A 20,481-nucleotide genomic window follows, 5' to 3' on the forward strand; every position below is an offset into this window, starting at 1 on the left:
AGTTCTCTGCAGATAGCACGCTGCCACTGCGACTCGCTAAACTGCGGATGCAGCTGAGTGCTCAGGGCGATGGAGGTGCTGCCACAGCCTCATCGAATTTCTAGGAAACAGCAGTCATTGGTGTCTTGGGTTGTGGTGTGAATAAACACCAAGAGGTTAACAAGTACGGACGCAGTAAGCCTGGTTTAGAGCGAGGCTGATTCATATCAGCACAGGAGAACCTGGGTGGGTGCAGATGTGACCTCTGTCTTCTGCTTTTGTAAAATTCCCTAAACAGAGACCATATCAAAAGGTCAAACAACGTGAATCATATTTCTTCTTTCTTTTATTATTTCAAAGCTTACAACTGGATCTTACTTTTAATCATCGACGGCTTTCTCACACTGAGGACCATTATCATACTCCAACAACAGTCAGCTTGGGTCAATCATCTCGGTCTGCACAATCTGAGTCCTTCTTCCAACAGACTCAATCTTTCCAGGCTGCTGCACAGCCCAAAGTCCAGCATGTGGTTTCTGTAGTCTCCAAGAGTGGATCCAACATTTTCATAGCAAGGAAGTTGAGCTACACTCATGCAAATCCACCCCCTCCTCCTCCCACATGGTTGAGGTGTTCATACAAAAGTTCCAGGGGTTGTGAATGGGCTCTATGGAAATGGGCATCATGACTGCATGACAAGGAAAAATGCAGCCTTCCCTTCCTGCTTTGACCTGCGGCCTGCTTATAAACACTACAACCGCCAGGGAACTGTCATATAATGATGCACAAACACATTACCATCAAGCTAATATCCGTTCAACTGATTCCCCATAACCACTTTAATTTGCATAGATGTACATTTTACATTTATTAGAAAAATAAATTTCTTTGTAAATTAAATAACCCTAATTGTGTGACGGTTGAATGCTGTTTGTAAAGTCTGTCCTTGTGTGTCAACAGCAAAAATTTGACTTATTTTGCAGTTGGGGGTGGATGAGGGCCCAGGAAAAAGAAGACCGGAACCACTGATGTGCTCTCAGTTCAGCAGTAATGCTTCAGCGTCCTTTGTGTCATGTCAACAAGTCTCTGGGAGTCCAATACATTCACCTTATCAACAATGCCAGTGTCGCCCCGATACCAGCGAATCCAGCAAAGGCCATGAGCGTGTTCCTCACAGTGGACTCTGGGTCTGCTACTCGAAAGAACTCAACAAAGCCATCCTGTAAAGGCACAATCAAAAAGCAGATTAGACTGAGCTCTGAGGGTGACACACACGGTCAAAGGCGTGTGTCCACTGGACACGTAGGCTTCATTGCACAATGACGGAGGTTATGCAATCAGCGCATTTTTTTCTGCATCCTGTCATTCGGCCATGAGTCGTAACTCACCCAGGAGTTGTTTTTCATCAGCCACTCCCGCTGGTCAGCCAGCAGGTACGAGGAGATTTCCTGCCCAACCTGCTCCACACAGTTCTCCCTGCCTTTCTCCTTCAGGTGCTGAGCCACCACGGCCCCGAAGGCCACCAGGCTGGCGATGCGACCCCAGTTGGTGCTTCCGTCGGCAAAGAGGCTTCTGGCTACATCGCTGACAAAACTCACATCATCAGTCCGCCTGTCATCCAGAGACAGTTTGTTGATCATACCTGTAAAAAAAACGAGGGGTCATAAATCTACCCTGAACATTTCAGGTCACATTCCATTCACATTAGCTCATTTTACGACTTACTTCCGTTGAAACGAGCTAAAAGTGGCTAACTGCTGATTTGAATATAATGTAAGAATTGTTTCCTCGTCTGTTTTATTAAGAAAAGAGCTGCTGGTGGTCAAAACAGCAGCTCGGGACGTGGTTTGGTTTGAGCGGAGCAGACAGCAGCCTTTAGCCGGAGCTGCTAGCGGCCATGAAGCAGCTGTCTTTGTATAAAGTCCTGGTTACCTACCGTTGTATGCGTATCTGTGTTTCTCCAAAACGCCATCCACAACCCTTTTCATTGTCGATAGTGCTTTGCTTTCATTCCACCGAGATTTTGAAAGTCCGGTAAAGTCTCTGAAGAAACGTCTCATGAGTTGCCTCGTGTCGTTCTCCAACACTTCATAGCCCGGACAACTGGAGAGGTCGATTTCGCTGTCCGACTGCAGCTCCGGGGTACACGGCAGCGAGCCTTCGTCCATGTCGCTGCTGTTGTCCCGAAGGTTTTTCGATGTATAGCCCTTTGTTGCGCTCACTCCCAGGACCTTGGGTCGTTTCGGTGTATCGCTGGACCCGACATTCCCGTTGTGAGAGTCTAGAGAAGCACCCACAGTTATTTGCCGGGACGAATCTCCAGAGCCGTAGTGCATGGATCCATCCATGCCTCCATTTTGTTGAAGCAGAAAGCTCATGACTCCGGTGGTAACGTCCAACGCTGGCCGCTTCGTCGGAATGATATTCATTTGGATTATTAGCGTGAAATTTGCTCCTCTTTGATTACGTAAAAAGTAGGAAAAAAAGATGACGGCTGCTAGCCTATAAGAAACTAAACGCTAGCCTTGTCCTTACGGTTTACTCAGTCCCCATTGCTAGGTCGGAATGAACGGAAGTGAAGCGCTGAAAAACTGTTTTGTGGCTGTGATGACGTGTGTACGTACGTAAACGTCCTGCGTCACCACGACGTAACCCACTTCCCTAAACAAACGTCCTTTCAAACTGTTTTATTGTTTATAAGGCTAAGTTAGTTTTTAAAGTGAAGAAACTAGTGAATAAAAAGAAAAATGAAGAGTCGCGATGATTCTGAAGCTGAAAATATAAAGCTGGAGTATCGATCAGTGTGATTGATCCGCGTGTAATTTTTGTATTTTTCCATGACATCAATAATGAAGCTATGCGGGCTGAGGAAGCATTATCGGAAACACTCCGAATATTTATCATAATGATCACGACATCAAGGAAAATGACAGTAACATACAATATTTATAATAACAACAATGATATGGCCGTTTCTGATGTTAAATTTATAGTATTATTCTATTCATTTATTTTTGCCTTTTTGTAATTACAATCAGAAATAGAAATTCCATGGCTGTAGACTGCCATTTTTTTTTTACTGCAGTAAATTACACAACCAGGCCATATGAGTGATCACTGACATTTACAGCCACCCTGCCCTGCACATAAGCTCATATAACCTTTATGTTATCAAATGAAGGATGTATTGACAAATTTCCTCAAGCTGAAGCACAGCAGGGTTTTGTCATCACAGCCTGTGAAACATTTTGTGTGAATTTCCCTTGGGAACGAATAAAGTACCTATCTATCTATTTTAACCTGCGGTTCCTCCCTGCATAAATAAAATGTTCCTTTTTTTCCTTTCCATAAACGTGTGGGAAAAGCCAGAACATTCTGTCCTCCACAGCCCGCCACCTGTTAGAAAGTAATGACTGTGCCTCCCCCTAGTGGTCAGGGAGGGGTTGTGCTGCAGATCGGCACACCCACTGTTTACCCACAAGGCTCATGTATTTACATTCAAACCTTTTCTCTTGTGTCTCAGCATGTTGTCGGTACATCACAGTAACAAGAGCAGAAACGTGAAATCAATTACAAACACGTCAATCTTATTAATGTAAAAGTTTATTTCAAATACTGACAAAAATCCTCATCTACTCCCACACAATTGAAACATTCCAAGTACTCCTGTACTTTCTGAAGTCTTAAAATCATTCCTGTGTTCTCCAGTCATCCTCTTTATCATGTAAACCCTTATTTTTTTCTTGGAAGCAAGGGTGCCTCTGATTTCCCTGCAGTTACCTTGGGCCAGGATGAAATATACTAATAATAAGAAAACACAAGGAAAAAAAAAAAAAAGAAGAAACATTTACTTGCAAAACAAGAAAACGGATAAGGTAAAAGCAGCACAAAAGTACTTCAGAGCACACAGCCTGTCATCTCTTTATACATTCTGGCACGTGTTTATCATAGCTGAGCGAGAGACACCCTGTGTGTTGGTTTGAAACACACCCCGCTCTTTCCTCTCGATGAACTGCTCCGCGCAAGGCCAAACATCAAGTAGCATTCAAGAACTCCCGTCCACCACTGTTTCATAGAACGTGTTGTAGCTTATTCACCCGTTCTCTTTTAGCAATATTTATTTCTCACAGCTGGAAACTGCAGGCTGATCCTAAATGGTCAGTTCGTGCCAGTCAGAGTAGCACGAAGCGTTCCAGACTTTCGTTTTAAGCTCTGGTCAACCAAAAGCTGGATCAACTCCAACAATGCACCATTAAAATTTAGTGGGGGAATTTACAGTGAGGTTTACCACAGTCTCAACTGAGTGGACTTTGCCACCGGAGCTATAGGACTCTGAAAGAGAGATACTTGGGGAGAAGAGTCGGACTGATGGAATCAAGAGGACAGGTGTTCTTTACAGGGTATCTTCTCTTCGATTTGTCTTTGACTGAATCAGCAGCATTTACACATATTTTCATATGATACAGATTCACATAGCCTCTGCAATTCACTAAGATAGAGCAGAAGTAGTGTTAAACTGAAAGGAGAGAGGAACCATTGAATCAGAAAATAGCTCAGGCTATGAAAGAGTGAAAAGCAGGTGGGAGACAACACAAAAATCCCTTCCTGTTGAAGTCTATTTACAATGGCTGGAACAGAGAAAAGCAGTGCATTCATACGACACCAGAACGAGCACATACGTACAGGTCAGTCCTCTTTCGCCCACTGCACATTTGACACATTTTAAAGTCTCAATGAGAAACAAGTGAGGTTGAGAATGTGATGGTACATGCGACCTATGACCTAGCCTACATGGTGGAGTGTGCGTTTGTGAAGGTTCCCTGAAGCAGTAATATACAAGGAGGCGGATTCTCAGCGAGCGCCGGCGTCCAGTTCAGATTCTTCAATGTGTGAGCATTCGAAGTCTGCAGGTTTGCTGATCGCACCTTTCACCTCTTTCCCCACGTTAACAGGTGGGACGAGAGCACAGAGCGCTGGCTCACACTTTGCCCCCTCACCATGTGTTAGAAAATCTCTCTCTGCTTTGCCAAGTGTTGGAGTGAGCGTATCCTGCAGGCACACGGTGTCCCACTTTAAGCCTGCCGTGACGATCTGCAGAGCTGGGCTGACACCTGTGGTTATCAGGTTGCCTGCCGTTTACCCTCTGACACCCCTGAGATCAAAGATCAGTCTGTGTAGTGTGTCAGCTTTGGGAAGAAAAGCGTCGTTCTACGGGGCGCTGGTAGTAGAAGTTGGGCTATACTCCAGCTAAGAGTTTAGGGAAGGAAAGTTGTAGCAATCCTTTCACATAAGTTAGTGTTTCACAACGTGAAATAAGATGTGGAGGGAACCACTGTGGCTGACCGTGATTCTGAAAGTGTTAAACAATCTCTGCCAAAAAATGAGAAGCCCATGTTGTTTTTAAGCTTGAACAAGCCGCTAGAATGACTCTGGTCGGTCCCAAATGTTTGAAAGCGATTTGCATTGCGTGCGCCATCGTGGGACCCAACTCTGAAGGCTGCGACTGTGGTTACTTTTGCCTTTTCAGTGGGACTTCTGGGATCTAATGAAGCAGTTCATGCACGACACTGAAATGCTAGCGTTTAGCCGTCCGGATCTGTGTTTCAGGGAAGACAGAAAGGAAGATGTCTGGATGGTGCTCACATCTCTTTTCATACCTCCACGAGATCCGAGCACGACGCGGGCACAATCAGCTCGGGCTGCCGTCCGCCTTATCGCATCACAACGAGAGCCGGACGATTAGGTGGTAACAGTCACATTGGAAAAGACGAGCGTCCCCGCCGTCTCTGAGCCTGATAGCTGCAGTGTGAAATTTGGCTCAGTTGGTAAAGCGCAGAATTTCCAAGCTAGAAATCCCAGGATGTAATCCCAAGTGAGTCGATTTAGCACTAGCATTTCTCTCAGGCATGTTAGCTGGGCTGGTCCTCAAAGCGCCAAGCTTATCATGAATTACATGCTTGTTTGAGTATTATTTACAGAAGCATATACTCTATGCAGGGTGCTTCAATCCCCACAAATCTTTTAGGCTCATAGTAAACACACATCTTAATGCAACTCAACAACAACCAAACTAAGACTGAACTCAGAGATTGGCAGGGTTCCCAGCCATTAAAAATAATACAAGGATATACTCAGCTGGCTCTTGCCCCGGGCCCCTAACTGGAGCGTGTGTACATGGATTGTCAGGACAGCAAACAGGAAAGGAGGGAAGGAAGTGCGACTGTGGACGTTTCAGGGCTTCGTGTGTTTGTTTCGATACCTCCTACCGCTAAGCAGACGTCCCGTTAAAAAACGTGTTCAATTTCTCTTTGTTACATGTTACAATCATGCAGCATATTTAGAGAGAACATGAGCAAAGGGAGTCGAGAATTAAAGCAACATGAGCAGAGAGAGGGGGAAAAAAGGCCTTTCAAAGCCCCGTTTGGCTGAGCTGCAGCAGGTGATCTCCGGTTTGTTCGACGAAAAGTGACCAAAGGATGAGAAGAAAGGATGCCGCCGTTCACTTCCCCCATTTCCCAACATGGTGTCAGCGAATGCTAAAGAACCCCTAAGCTAGGCAGCTGCCCCTCACAGATTTGGTATGCAAGCGATTATTTACATACATCCTCTAACCCCTCCCGCCAAAGCCAGCCACCAGCATAGGTAAGGAACATAAAAATCAAACACCGCGCTGCGATCATGGTTCCTAACTCCCTTACACACATTATTTTGGTGTCATTTAGGATGCAAAAAAAGAACAAAGCATACTACAGACTACAAAGTGCATTAACTCACCCCATCCAACCCCTGCCCGATGACACACACCTACTGTGATGCATCTTGGAACACCGAAAACCAAGACATAAGGGAGGCGGTAGAGCAGAGTGTGCTGAGGGGGCAGAGCTGTGCGTGGTGGGAAGGCAGAGAAGGCCGCGACCTCGAGGGCCGCCTAGACCTCCATACCTCCCACCCCGCCCCACCCACATACAAGCAAATGGAGTTTTAACTTATACAACTCTGCCCGACATGTTAAAGCCAGTGGTGCCTGGGGATGAAAAAGGAGAGGGGAGGGAGTGGACATACTGGGGACATGGGTGAGGAGGAGGAGGAGGAGGAGGAGGAGGAGGAGGAGGAGGGACATTTGCCGGGAGCCCCAGGGGGGTGAAGGTGCTTCTGGGATGGTGGAGGCTAGCCGGCTAGCTTGCTTGTCACCAAGGAGGACTTCCTCTGGGGCAGGTCCTGCGGCGTGGGGATGTGGTCGCCAGTCACCAGGTTCTTGTCGGGCCCCGCCACAGGGAGCTGCTTGTTCTTCATCTTGGCCTTGGCCATGTTGTAGTCGCCCGAGTCGAAGTACTTTTGCTGTGTGACAAAAGAGATTAGAGATGCTCAGAGCCGCTCGCTGGTTCAGTTCAGAGGAGAAAACCAGCTGTGGTTGTTATTCCACACAACACAGAGTTCACATGTGAAGGTCTGTCAAATGTCAGGTGTGCACTGAGAGTCCCTGCAAAGGTTCCTCCCGCTCACACCGGTGCTGTGGAGGAACCTTCCTCATCCACAGACAGCTGAGGAGTTCAGCTCGAGCTCATGTGAGAGCTCTGACTGAGGCTTCATCACATGCTTCTCCTGCCAGCCTCGCCGGTCTGCGGCCTGTGGCACCGCGAACCAATCACTTCCTGTTCTGCCTCCTTCCAAAACACGCCGCCAATCAGATAACCAACACGTTTACTCAGGCTTGCAGAAATCAGTATCTCCCTTCATATCGCTTCTGAAAACAGATTTTTATCGTCAGCCTTTTATTTCTTTTATGTTGAACACATGCTGAACATGTACTCTGGTTTTTGTGAGTCCTATATAAACAAACTTTATCATTAATATAAAGATGAGACAAACACGGGAGCCAGCAGACGGCTTCATACAGCCACTATAAATGTTTTAAAGAACTGTGACATGTGGTCTCTCCTGCTTTCTTCTTCTACATTTGTCCACAGCGGCCACTATCACAGTGAGAGTGTTGCAAGAAGACGGCCCTGAAAAAAATACATGAACGTACTCTTCTAACACCAAAAGATGAAAGGGCTCAACTTCTTAATGGAAGGATCAAGCTGAATATTATATTGTACATATTCGTTTGCCAAATAACTAAATAAATAAATCGGAAATAAAAGGAGAACTCTCCTCTCAGATTCTCTAACTTTTCCTGTCATCAGTCTCTGATGATGTTCACTCGGGGAGTTATTTCATGATTAACTGCTGCAGTTTACTTTTCGGCTTCGCTCTCAGCCCGCCTCAGCTACACCTACTCCGAGTCAGTGATTTCCCAGAATGACTTTCAACAATCTCCAGAGGTGGAAGTTCTCCGTAACATATACATTACGAGTAGGTGGAGAGAGCGACGGACGAGCGCAGAGCGAGAGGAGGGAGAACGATGCCTTCGTGTGCTCTGCCCTGCTGTTCACATTACAAATAAAAAGAATCTGTTGGACAGGCTGTTGTGTTTCACAGGCCACCAACGTGGCTGCGCTGCTTTCTGGTCTGCTGACGTTCAGTCGGTGGAGGAATTATTTTTCTCTCTGCCTCAACGGATTGAACCCCACGGGCTTGCTGAACAGACTACAAAATGGCAGCTTCAGATAGACACCCTCGCCCTTTGGTTGTGAGGGACACGTGACGCTAAGCTAAGCTAAAACATGTCATTATGACATCTCCATGAGGTTAGTTATTGTCACAATTAAGAAAATACAAAATAACTTACAGAAAATGAGAAAATGAACGCTAAGTACGTCAAAGCCGCCGCTGCTCACAGGCGGTTTGTCAGTGAGGTGTCGGGGCTTGATCACAGTACAAAAACCTGCAGCTCCAGATGGCTGAAACACTTCAGCTTCATTTAGGATTCACACTAAACGCAGCACGTCATGTATGATCATCGTCACGTCATGTCTCCTCTCCTCATTTCCAACCATGTTACGCACAAACCCCGGCCACATACCCCTTTCTGTAGTCTCTTCATCAGGAAGTCTGAGCCGCCGGGCTTCTGGCCCAGGCCGGGGTATTTGGCCTTCAGTTTGGCCTCCTCTGCTTTCACCGGGTTTGCATTCTTCTCCTGGGAGTCCTGCAGAGACAAGAACAGCACATAAACAGTCCTCCTTTGCACAAAACAGGGCCTCTTCGATGGGTCGGCTGATACAGCTTCAGGAAGGTTTAGGCTCGGCTGTAACAGCTGTTTGTGTGACAGGCACTCATTTACGGTCATCCTAGAATTCAAAAAATGTTGCTGCTGCACAAACACCTAAATTCCTGCAGTAAAGTCTGGTAAACAGGGTCATTTCACCCTTCAAAAACACGAGAAGCGCTCCTGAAAGCCTCTGCTGCAAACAGGCTAGAAACTCTGACAATGAGTGGTGGGAACTGAAGATACTTCATGATGAGCGTGAGTCACAGCGTGAATGTTCCTCTATTACAGTCTCTCATATAACCATCATGCCAGAGAGGAAATAACTGAAGAAGAGGACAAAGCGTGGTGCAAACAGAGATCTAAAAATGATGTCTAACTCATTTTAGGGAGCTTACACTGATAACAACTGACGCTCTCTTTAGGAATCACGAGTAGAGGAACCAAACGGCGGCATGCACGGATCTGTTAAAGCCAAAACTAGTCCATGAAGAATGAACTCTGACCATTACAAGCCGATACAAGCCCTCTTAAGCAAATGGCCTTAAGTTACAGTATCACTATGAAGCAATAAAGTACTCCACGTTAGACACAATTTAGGCTTACAATTATCCTGAAACTTGCCTTTAAGCACGATAAGATAAACCGATAAATCACAAGTCCTGACATGCTGTTATTTTCAGCTAATGTGGGCTTAACAAACCCAGTTTGCTGCTTCTTGTGGGGGTCACGCTTTGGCTGCCATAAATAACAGTGTTATATTGCACATTATAATCCCCTGTTTTATGTTAATGTGGATTATTGGTTGTATGGGTTTTTTTTTTATTCTGGGAATTGAGGTCAAGACACAATAACTTGACACAACACTTCCTGACTCTTAGGACACAGTGGGGTTAAAGAAGCTTGAGGTGGCAATTTGTTTAGACAATGCAACATTTGTGCTGCTGCCTCTGACTAACACTGGCCAAACTGGTCAACTACCCGTCTTTCAACTCCCTCTCAAGCAGACGAGGCAAGTAATTAGGTCACAAGGGCACACCTTGTTTGTGTACAAAGCGTGAATCAAGTGTTTTGGCTGCACGTTGAAACCAGACTTGGAAAACAGTGCGTGTGAAGTGCACGTAGGCCTAAAGGGGACAAACTCAAAAAGGCCATTTATGCACTCCGTGCACATATACCTGCTGCAGACCTACTTCCACTATGCAGACAAGATCAGGCACTCAGCCTGCAAAGCTCGCTGGGGCAGGGATAAAATGTGACTCAGGACACAGAAGCCGATGAACAGATTCCCTCAGGAGGAGGGGGGACGTGTGGCACCAAGGGTGCTGATTCACTTGGGTCCATGACGAGAAATTTATGAGCTACTATATTCAGCACCAATGCAGAGAAACTGCAGGATCCAACAACACGCTCTTTGTGCACCCTCCAGATCAGAGTTAAACTGTGATGTGCAGAAACTGAAATCCCCTCAGGCAGCTTCAAAGTTCGACCAAACATTTCTTCCACACTGTTTGACCTGATAGATTTACTGTGCTGCTCGTTCCGGTGCCGCGTGGACGCCGTATCGCACTTTAACGGGTGAAAGATTATTCAATAGGACCGTTAAATCAAACTGATTTTACTTTAGGTGTCGAATGCATCGCATTATAGACAAATCTTCATTATAGGTTTGGTATCTTTACAAACATTGTGTTATTGACACAAAAATAAAGACATGTGGGTTAAAGCAGAGCTATGATTTGGGTCTGTCAAACAGGGTTAATTTGAGACTTCTTACCTGCTGTGTAGCTAATCAGGTGCATGTAAGGCCTTACTTAATCAGTTATCAATATATTGCATTGTGGATGTTTTAAACATTAACAATTTAAATGCTGTACCGTCAAAACAAACCAAATGCAAAGTCAGACTTCTCCTTGAGTTCTTCCTGAAGTACAACAATGGCTCCAGTTTGCCTTTGGATCCCTGTACATGCCAGTGTGATGGCAAGCAAACCTCATGACGTGTTTGTGGACATATATAGATAAGACGTGTTATACCTTATCAAACATCAACAGACCAACAAACTGCGGCCCTTCTGGACTGAGAAAAACAAACCACGCTGGGTGCATATTCTGACCCACACTGATGTCAGCATGTTAGATAAAGCATTGATCCAAGTGTTCAACGACGTGCTGCTGTTGTTGTTGAAGCACTGTGTGGAAATGCGGAAGCACTGTCACACTGCAGCTGTTGTCACTATGGGGAGAATCGGGAATATCAGCTGTTTGTTTTCTTAATGAACGTGTTTTCACAGCCTCAGAGTCTTATGAGTGAGATCGACAAGTTATGTCTTTACTGGGGGACTGTCAGTCCTCCACTGCACGCTTTGAGACCCTCCAGGACAGACCAATGAGGCCCGAGCTGCTGTGGACTCAGCAGCCAATGACACAACGCAAGGGACAAAACAAAGTGACACACTGGCAAGGTGCTCCGTAATGTGGGACAGCCACGATAAGACACATTTCAGCGTACCGAAGAGCTTATCATAGCCGTCCGTGTCTTCCACGAGTCCTCCCCTGCCTTGGTGCAGCGCTGAGCATACACATTTCACTTGTGCTAGCTGGTGTTAGCCACTTCTAGCTAGCATGCTCCGTGGTTAGCCAACAACATCAAGACAGCAGTCAGAAACCCACCTGTTTTTCGTCCTCGTAGTCCACCTGAGTGTCCGAGTCCAGGTTTTCTGACGACATTGCGTGCGTGTGATAGACAAGCGAGTGTCACGTTCGCCAGACGATTCAAAGAGATGATTTTACGGAGTATCGTTTGATGTACCTGTACTGAATCTAATCCTCCTTTTCTGGACACGACTGCTCCCCAACAAAAATGGCGTAACGAGATGTGACATCATCAACGGGGGAGGAGGGGGCGTCCCTCGCTGTGACTGGCATATACAGTAACCAATAGACGAGCATTAATGGTCCACAAACAGCCAATGGGATGATATTAACAGCGCTGCTCTCTGTGATTGACAGCCCGTCTTCCAATGATTTTACAAAATGGAGACTGGGGGCGATGCGGGGGCCGCACTGCATCAACACAAAGCACCTGAACAGCACAAAAGACATATTTGATGCAACACGTTGGCTTTCAATGTGGTACACTCTGTGTTATATTAACGTATGAATACACCAAAACTAGTTTAACAACATGATCGGCCGCTATCTTTATCATGATTTGTTTTTCCTTAGCAGTTAGTTGCTCCCAGAAGATTCTCCCTGCTCCGTGATTGGCTAACTTGTTGAGCGTGTTGTTGCCAGTCGATCCAACAATTAGCGGGAAGAGTTGAGTTACGTTAGCTAACACGTAGCTTGCTTCCATAGCTAAAAAGAACTTGTACGATATCGTCGTTTCGGTAAAATATTATTTAAGTAGTATCGTGTAAGTACAGACTCATTATCAACAGGCTAGATTAGGAACAATAGGAAGAAACAGCTCGGTCTTAGTGTGGCAGAAGCGGTTTTAGCTAGCAGGTGTAACAGGGTGATTAATGTCAGCTAACTAACTGCCTGCTAGTTGTAATATAATGGTGCTAAAGCGGTCTTGTAAATTACTTAACATCATTTCTTTCTGTTCTTTGCAGCTTTATTTTGTGACCTCATCAATGCGATGGCATGTGCAGTGTTACAACAAGTGAGGACTTCACAGGTAAATTTGCTCTTGATTGATTAGCAAGCTAATGTGGCAGTTATAAGTGGTTAGCTTCAGTACAAGCACACAGTTAATACAGTTTCATTTTATCTGTGCTGTCCAGTTTTTTCCTATTTGTAACCGCAGCATTAGTTATTGTGATTAGATTAAGTTCATTTACTTATGTGCTATCGTTTTGAGGTGCGTGTAAACTTTGGTATTTCCATTTTGTGCTTCCTTTCGCATCAGAGCTCAGTCTGCCTCATCTGTTTCACTCATGTAGGACACTCAGCTGCTGCCGAATCAGGTCCTCTCAGAGCAGCAGTCCCTGGTCGTTATGAAGAAGCTTCTGGCCATCGCGGTGTCTGGCATCACGTACCTCCGCGGGCTTTTCCCTGAGAAAGCCTACGGGAGCAAATATGTTGAAGGTTAGCTTACACGTGAAAACTCGTTTGATCTCACAGTGGTGATCAAGGTCCATTTACTATTTGGAAATAATTAAAAAGAAGATTCTTACCTTGTTTTTTTCTTCTGACAGATCAGAAAGTGATGATCCTTCGAGAAGAGCGCAGCTGTCCCGGTGCAAGTCAGATCGTTCAGTGGTAAATATTAAAATCTTGACTCTTTGATCAGTGTCAGCACTTTGATGGTGTGTTGCCTTTTTTTTTTTTTTACATGAAGTTTGGATAAGTAATAACACAAATGCTAGGGTGGGTGATATTGATAGAATTTAATATCACAATATTTCTGATCAAATCTTGACCAAAAACATTGCTTACAAGTACAATAGTATGTTAATGAGGTGATTTCAGAAAATATTCATGCACAGTGAGACTTTCTCGATGACCAACCATTAGGAAATATTCATTGTTAATTTCAGTCAGCTTAAAGAGTAAAGAAATACAAGATAACTAATAAAACACGCCTTGTGTATTCATGTTTTACTATGATGGCAGCACTTTTATGAGCACCTGCCAAGTACAATGTCAAGTAACACATTCTGAAAAACACTAAAAGATGTTTGTTTCTTCAGTTAAGAGTGAAACTCAAGAAAATACAAATGACTTCTTTTTATACTGTTGCCTTGAAATGTTGCCTAAAAGCTGTCATTTTAAAATGCAGTTTCCACCATCCAAAAGACTTTGTTAGGTGAAGATGTTTGAGTTTTATAGCTCCAGCCACAGTCTGCAGTATATCATCTATCATCTCATCTCATGTCATATCGTATCAAACCACATTAAATACATTCACGCCCAAATACCAGAGTAGTTACCGTTATGACCTTGTTAATCTGTGCTTTTAACCTCTTCCAGGTTGCAGGGCTGCTTTGACGCCATCCAGAAGAAGTATGTAAGTCATATTGAAGCTTTTGCATCGGTCAGAAGATTTGTTATATGAGTCATTATGAATTATACAACATAAATTAACATTAACTAGCAAAGTCAGTCCTTATTCACATTTTAGTGTCTTATATTCGCAAATGTGTTTTCCCCGCCAGCTGAGGGCAGTTCTTATGTCTGTGAGTATTCTGTTCATCTTTGACTTCTCGTGTGTTTTGAGCGGATGTTGTGCAGCATTTAGTCTTTTCTATGAAGCAAATATTCATGGTGCTGATGTTTTGTCCATCTGGCCCTGTTTTAGATCTACACTGACCCAGAGAACCCCCAGGTAACGTGCAGATTGTCATCTTGGCATCGTTGATTTTGAACGAAGCTAAGCTGCTGTCCGGATAACCAGCTTTGATATGATCATCTCACACACAACACCTGCCTTGTCTTACAGAAAGTGACTGAGTTTTACCAGTTCAGGATCCAGTACACTGTAAAAGGAGCGCTGATGGACTTTGAGAGGTAGGATTTTTTAAATTTGACAATCATGATAAATTTACAAACTTCATATCAATTGAGGAAACGGTCGCTGAGTTGTTGGGTTTCTACTCACGTACCAGGAAGTAACTTGATTTTCTATCTAATTGTGACTCAGTTAGTGCATTAATTAACACCTTTAATGCCTTTAACTCCTTGTCTGCAGACATTTTTTATGTCATCAGCCTCCTGAGCTCACACATCAGCTGATGTCGGTTATCTCTGAACGCCAGATATCAGCCTGATTAATCTTTAACCTTTGATCGAAACCTTTACTGAAACTACATCAGAAACCCTTTAAACCTCAGATGTTTTTTAATTTAGTTTCATTTCTCCAGTCATAAACAGGCCCAATCTGAACACCTGTGAAGTGTGACAGCACTGTCTAATCCACCGTCCACAGTGGCCGTCTCACCTGAGATTGTAACCTAAATATGTTTTACCAGTCGCCACAATGGTTACCTGGCAGGTGTCTCAAAGAGTCACGTTTAAGCAGCTGACGGTTTGTTCTTTTCTCATCAGCAGCAACAACAACAAGATGTCGATGTCATGCGGCAACACCAAGAAGGCGAGCATCCTGTTGGTGAGGAAGCTGTACACTCTGATGCAGAACCTGGGTCCTCTGCCGGACAGCGTGTGCCTCAACATGAAGCTGGCTTACTATGACGAAGGTAACACGCACACCAAAACACACGAGCCCGCCATAAGTCTAATGTTTTACAAATGCTGCGTAAATTCAGCAAAGATTTTAAATGGACGAAATAACGTGTGCCGCGGCTTCGCTCAAAGCTTCTAAGCATTTGTGTCACATTTCAGACATTTAGCTGTTGCTCCATTTTTAAGTGTGTAACTAAAGGTTCAGCATCTTGCTGAAGGGCAGTTTGTGGGGAAACAAGTTTCAGAGAGGCAGGAGAGATATTTACAGGCTAAACTGGAAAAGAACAGGTTTTTCTTTAGTTGTCATAACGCATTCACAGTTTTTACATTTTGCAGGTTTTACTCGCTGATCATCGTCAGCCTGCTCTCGTCCCTTGTTTATCACAAAGTTCCACTCAGTGATTTTGCTGAGATTCACAAGGCTTCGTGTGGATGCACGGTTGCTGGTCGTTGTTTAGAGGATTTAAAGCGTTTGGCTGTGGAGACCCTGCATGCACACTGTTTCCTGCATTTGTGTTTTTAAACTATGGTCACAAATATTTCTGAGCATGTCATGTTAAAACATTAAGGTTTTGAGTTTACACTCAGCAGGCCAGACCACGAGGACATACAGACTTGCTTCGTTCTTTTATTCGTTCATGAAATCAGACCGAAGTTCGGCAGGATGAGAAAGTATGTGTCCAGGTTTGAGATTCGTCAGCCAGAATTTACAGACGTGCTGTCGTTTGTCTGTCTGTTTCCCAGTCACTCCTCAGAGCTACCAGCCTCCAGGCTTCAAGGAGGCTGACGGCGACACGGTGGAGTTTGAGAAGGAGCCGGTCAAACTGACCATGGGCGAGGTGGTCACTCCCTTCCACACTCTGAAGATGGACATGACCACAGAGAGGCAGAGACTGGAGCAGGTGAATGAGAGGACAGTGAGACAGTGGGACAGACACTGAACGTTAAACCTCACCTGAAGTCACAGCAGTAAAACCTTTTATAGGTGCTCTATTAAATATGTTAGAGCTTGTTAAATAAATGCATTTACTGTCAGCTTGTTGGCCTTTGTGTCCCTGTCAGTGAGGGTCACTGCAGTCAGCACGTCTCGTCTCTGCTGTCTGATTGACAGCTGTGCTTGTTTGAAAATGTCTGCAGGTGGAGGAGAATGTTCATGTGACGGAGAAGTGGCTTCTGAACATACAGGAGGAGGGCGTCCTGTCGCAGGTCAGCACGCAAACAACTCGGACACAAAGCGATCAGATATGAAGAAACAATGATGCAGGTCGATTTGGGAACCCAACAAAAATAATATGCTTTGCTGTGGCTGCAATAACACGCAGGTAGAGGGCTATGCAAACACTCATAGAACTGGAGTTGCATCCAATAACTACTATCTTGCTCACGAAAACACAGAGTGTCGAACAGCTTCATTATTGACGTCTGCATTGGGAAATGTCTAAATATTGCACATGCAGGTGAGACCACAGGTCAGTGTGTGCTGTCTGAAGCAGCTGAGCTCAGTGTGTTGACACTGTGCGACCAGGTGTTCAGATCACATGTTTTAATCTGCAGAGTCGTGTGATTGAAGACGGGGAGAAGCCTGACGATGAGAACACACACTTGGACAACACTGGTAAATCCTCCTGCTGTTTCAATTCAACTGTGTACACAATAACGTCACCAGGGTTCACTTTAGCCCTGTTTGCCTTCAGAATGTCTCCAGAGTGCAGGAAGTTACTGCAGGTGTTCAGGGGGTGAAAACATTTCAACATTTTTCTTTCTTAAGCATGTTAAACATCGCTGTAAGCTGGTAGACTTAGTAACCTGAACATGTCAAAGGGTGTAACCCTGACTGTGCCATAAGGTCTGCTAGCAGAAGGTAATCCTTAAAGTCTTTGAATGTTGTTGTAACACGGCAGTTTTCTTCAAAAACATTCTGTTCAGATCCTCATTATCCACAAAGAATAATTGAGACGTAGGCGAGGCTATGTGAACATCATCATCTGTTGTCTGTATGAACTCCAGAGGTCCAGACGAGCTGTCGCGAGAAGATCAGCAGTCGTGAGGACGCCTCAGAGGTAGGTATGACACCAACTCCACTGACCTCAGCACATCCGGGCACAGAAAACACAGGAAATACGTTTAAGGTTCTACTGCAGAAGGCAAAGTCTATACAGGAAAATACACTAATCCTGTTAGCTTGATTCACTGTTTGACTGTCGAGAGAAAACTGGTGATGACGAATTAAAACATAAAAGAAAAACTCTTTTTAATCAACACGTAGAAGTGTCTCATGGAAGAAAGTGGACAGTATTAAAAAGAGAGAAAGGGGGACACTGTGTTCAACAATAAATGGACTGCATTTATGGTTTAACTCTCGATGTACGACTTTCAACACAAGGCGACGGCGTTCTTTTAAATTTGAGAGTTCAAATAAAGAACATTAAGGGTCAGAAAAGCAGAGCGTTTCTGTGGAAACACAAAGCAAAAGGCCTCTTTGAGCGCACTCAATTTTCAGCGGCGTTACGGACCATCTGTCCGCTCTCAGATGGACACTCTGCTGGAGAGGACCTCTGACACAGAGGGTGGCCTGAAGAGGACCAGAAGTGGACGGATCATCGCGTCCACTACGGTCAGTCCACCACTCAAAACCCAGCAGACACCTGTTCTATGTACACTGTTACAGCTAGAAGACCTGAGACATTTTTCTCTGTGATGAGCTCTGATAATTAACCAGTCAGCAGAATTTATCTCTGAGTGTACCCATAATGCTCTTTTTGAGTTTGCATCATTTTGACCTAAACGTAAGAGGAGAATTATTGGAAATCATTAAAGAGATTAAAAACACAGAGAAGCTCATTAGCGCGTGTGTGTGTGTGTGGGGGGGGGGGGGGGGGGGGGCAGGAGACAACCATGACTGTAAACAACAACAACAAGCCGGAAGCTCTGACGGACAAAATGGTGAGGAACTCGTCCTTATGCTGATCATAAACTCCTAATTTAATATGAATGGTTTCTTTGAATGTGAAGTTATTAAAACAGCAAATAACAGAACGTTTGTCACTCTGCATGTGTGGATCTGCAGCATGTGTTCATTCAGCGTTTGTATTTTTGCATAAAAAGCTTTTGTACAGGAGGTTCAGAGGGAGGTTTGAGATGAAGGCGATCCTGTTGGATGAGTCCACGTGATTGCTTTGTTTTCTCATAGCGGGATGTCGTCCGTCACATGCTCACTTCTGTGCTTCTTCTGCTTTTTTCAGGTTTGTCAGTATAACATCCCCAACAGCCAGGAGAAGGCGCCCTCCTCGGCGCCGCAGAAGAAACGCAAGTTCAGCGAGCCCAAAGAGCTCTTCTGACGTCTCGTTCCACCGCCAACAGCAGCTGTGACGATCTTCACTCACGTTTGTAAAACCTGAAGTCGCTCTTTTCAAGGAACTTCTGCTCCTTTCAGCATCGATTTTGGGTTTGTGAGATAACTTTGGTTTGCTTCACAGTTTATCTGAATGCAAATTTAAAATGTGAACAGTTCACATGTTTGAATGTAGAATAGTGAACAAATGTATTCATCAATACAGTGTTTAGGTTGGCTTTGATCGTTTTCCTGTTGCCATTCTCGGTTATTTGTTTCCACAGCAGATTTCAGACTTGAATAAAGTACAAAAATGTCGTCTGATGTCCAGTTTATGATACTTTATGTGTTTTTAAGTACTTGAAGGAGCGACTCCATGCAGGTTAAATTAGTTAGAAGTTAGGAAGAAATTATTTCCTCTTGTATTTGGATTTATTCAGGCAGACACACGCTTGTTAAACTTTGCGTGTTGTTATCAGGATTATTTTTGATCGTACATGTGTGCACAGGCTTTGGTCGTGTTGTCTTTGTGCCGTGCTGCTTGCAAAATTCGAATCTTTTCATATGAAATACGAAGCGAAAAAGTAATTGACATGTGAAGTCAGTAGGTCATCATTTTACTGATGACCTAATGGATGACATAGAAGAAGAAATGTGATCTGGAATAAAGTGACTGATAAGGCCTCGTGGTAGCAGCTGCTTCCATCAGCATGAACACTGTCAGACGCACGTGCATCTTCTTGGTTTGTCATCTTCTGCAGTTGAAAGATTTCACACTTTCTGCTTCCTGTCAGAAAAACCTCCCACTCTGCAGCGGGAAAAGACAATTCAGCTCGGCCACCATCCTGAAAAACAAACCTCCATCTTTGAATAGACCCTGAAATGCCACAATTTGCATGTGAGGTGCCTTAAATGAAGCTGTTAAGTGAAAGTGGATTATATCTGTACACAGTGACCTTTGGGCCCAGATAAGGGCCCATCAGCAGCCTCCCGCCCGGCAAGCTGTGTGTTTTTAATCTCCTATTGTTTTTCCCAGAGAGAGGGACATTTGCTGATAGACTGCCTTAACCCACTGCGGATCAATACTGCAGGAAGCCTTTGTGATGCATATCCAAGCAGCCCCCACCCCTCTGTGTCTGCAGCAGGCCAGAGGGGGCAGAGAGAGAGGGACTCCATCAAATCAGCCCTCACTTCCGAACAGGGGCATTGTCTCGGCCACCGCATTTATTCCATTGTCTGTGTGTTTTTGTGAGTTTCTGATAACGGCAGCGTAAAGCAGAGTGGACGGGGAAGTCCGTGGTGGACGGTACACACACCCCAGTGTGTTGATGCGCTTTATGAGCCGTGAAATGAATCAGGGTTACCTAACCTCACAGCCCGACTCAGTGGCACTTTTCAACACTTTTTATTATTGTGACAGCAGGGGTGTCTGTATTGATAAGTGATGAAATGCTGTGAGGGTAAAGGCGCCTTTGCAGGTCTCGTCATGTATTGTAGACAACCAGCATCTCTGCTGTAGACATCACAAAAAGACTATATCACAGAAATGAGCCGGTAAATGAGAACTTACGGTGGAAAATACACACATTGAGAAATCACTTCGCCTCACACCCAAAGAGTGTAACCCTTGGAGACACTTGAGGGCACAAAGACTTGAATATGGACCATTTTTCAATCACATCTGAGTTGAAAATGAAAAAACAACACACGGACATGTTTTAAGGGCGGACCAGCGTTCCCGTCACGCACGTTTCCAAAGATCTAGCGATGGAGGCGGGGAAAGGAATCTAAATTGCAATTTTATTTCATGCCAACCCTCAATCCTTCACTCGGAT

The 20,481-nt window shown here is 44.7% G+C and overlaps 3 protein-coding genes across 3 annotated transcripts; 1 reads left to right on the plus strand and 2 right to left on the minus strand.

Annotated features, from left to right (window-relative positions):
* Nucleotides 1–309: 309 nt before the first annotated feature.
* On the minus strand, nucleotides 310–2,604 carry mcl1b (MCL1 apoptosis regulator, BCL2 family member b). Its single transcript, XM_070965580.1, has 3 exons — nucleotides 1,916–2,604; nucleotides 1,368–1,621; nucleotides 310–1,199 (listed from the first exon to the last, which is right to left on the minus strand). Exons 1-3 carry the CDS (start codon nucleotides 2,406–2,408, stop codon nucleotides 1,083–1,085), a joined length of 864 nt encoding a protein of 287 aa, XP_070821681.1. The 5' UTR covers nucleotides 2,409–2,604; the 3' UTR covers nucleotides 310–1,082.
* A 960-nt stretch (nucleotides 2,605–3,564) lies between these two features.
* On the minus strand, nucleotides 3,565–11,990 carry ensab (endosulfine alpha b). Its single transcript, XM_070966363.1, has 3 exons — nucleotides 11,800–11,990; nucleotides 8,945–9,067; nucleotides 3,565–7,317 (listed from the first exon to the last, which is right to left on the minus strand). Exons 1-3 carry the CDS (start codon nucleotides 11,854–11,856, stop codon nucleotides 7,147–7,149), a joined length of 351 nt encoding a protein of 116 aa, XP_070822464.1. The 5' UTR covers nucleotides 11,857–11,990; the 3' UTR covers nucleotides 3,565–7,146.
* A 768-nt stretch (nucleotides 11,991–12,758) lies between these two features.
* Nucleotides 12,759–18,653, plus strand: hormad1 (HORMA domain containing 1). The gene is made up of 15 exons (XM_070966908.1): nucleotides 12,759–12,811; nucleotides 13,077–13,221; nucleotides 13,332–13,395; nucleotides 14,107–14,143; nucleotides 14,292–14,312; nucleotides 14,435–14,461; nucleotides 14,576–14,643; nucleotides 15,181–15,329; nucleotides 16,060–16,217; nucleotides 16,453–16,521; nucleotides 16,870–16,930; nucleotides 17,323–17,375; nucleotides 17,846–17,929; nucleotides 18,235–18,258; nucleotides 18,558–18,653. The coding sequence occupies exons 1-15, from the start codon at nucleotides 12,773–12,775 to the stop codon at nucleotides 18,651–18,653; spliced, it is 1,095 nt and encodes a 364-aa protein (XP_070823009.1). The 5' UTR covers nucleotides 12,759–12,772.
* The last annotated feature ends 1,828 nt before the right edge of the window (nucleotides 18,654–20,481 follow it).

This window comes from Chaetodon trifascialis, chromosome 7, assembly GCF_039877785.1.
Source record: "Chaetodon trifascialis isolate fChaTrf1 chromosome 7, fChaTrf1.hap1, whole genome shotgun sequence".
Taxonomy (NCBI): domain Eukaryota; kingdom Metazoa; phylum Chordata; class Actinopteri; order Chaetodontiformes; family Chaetodontidae; genus Chaetodon; species Chaetodon trifascialis.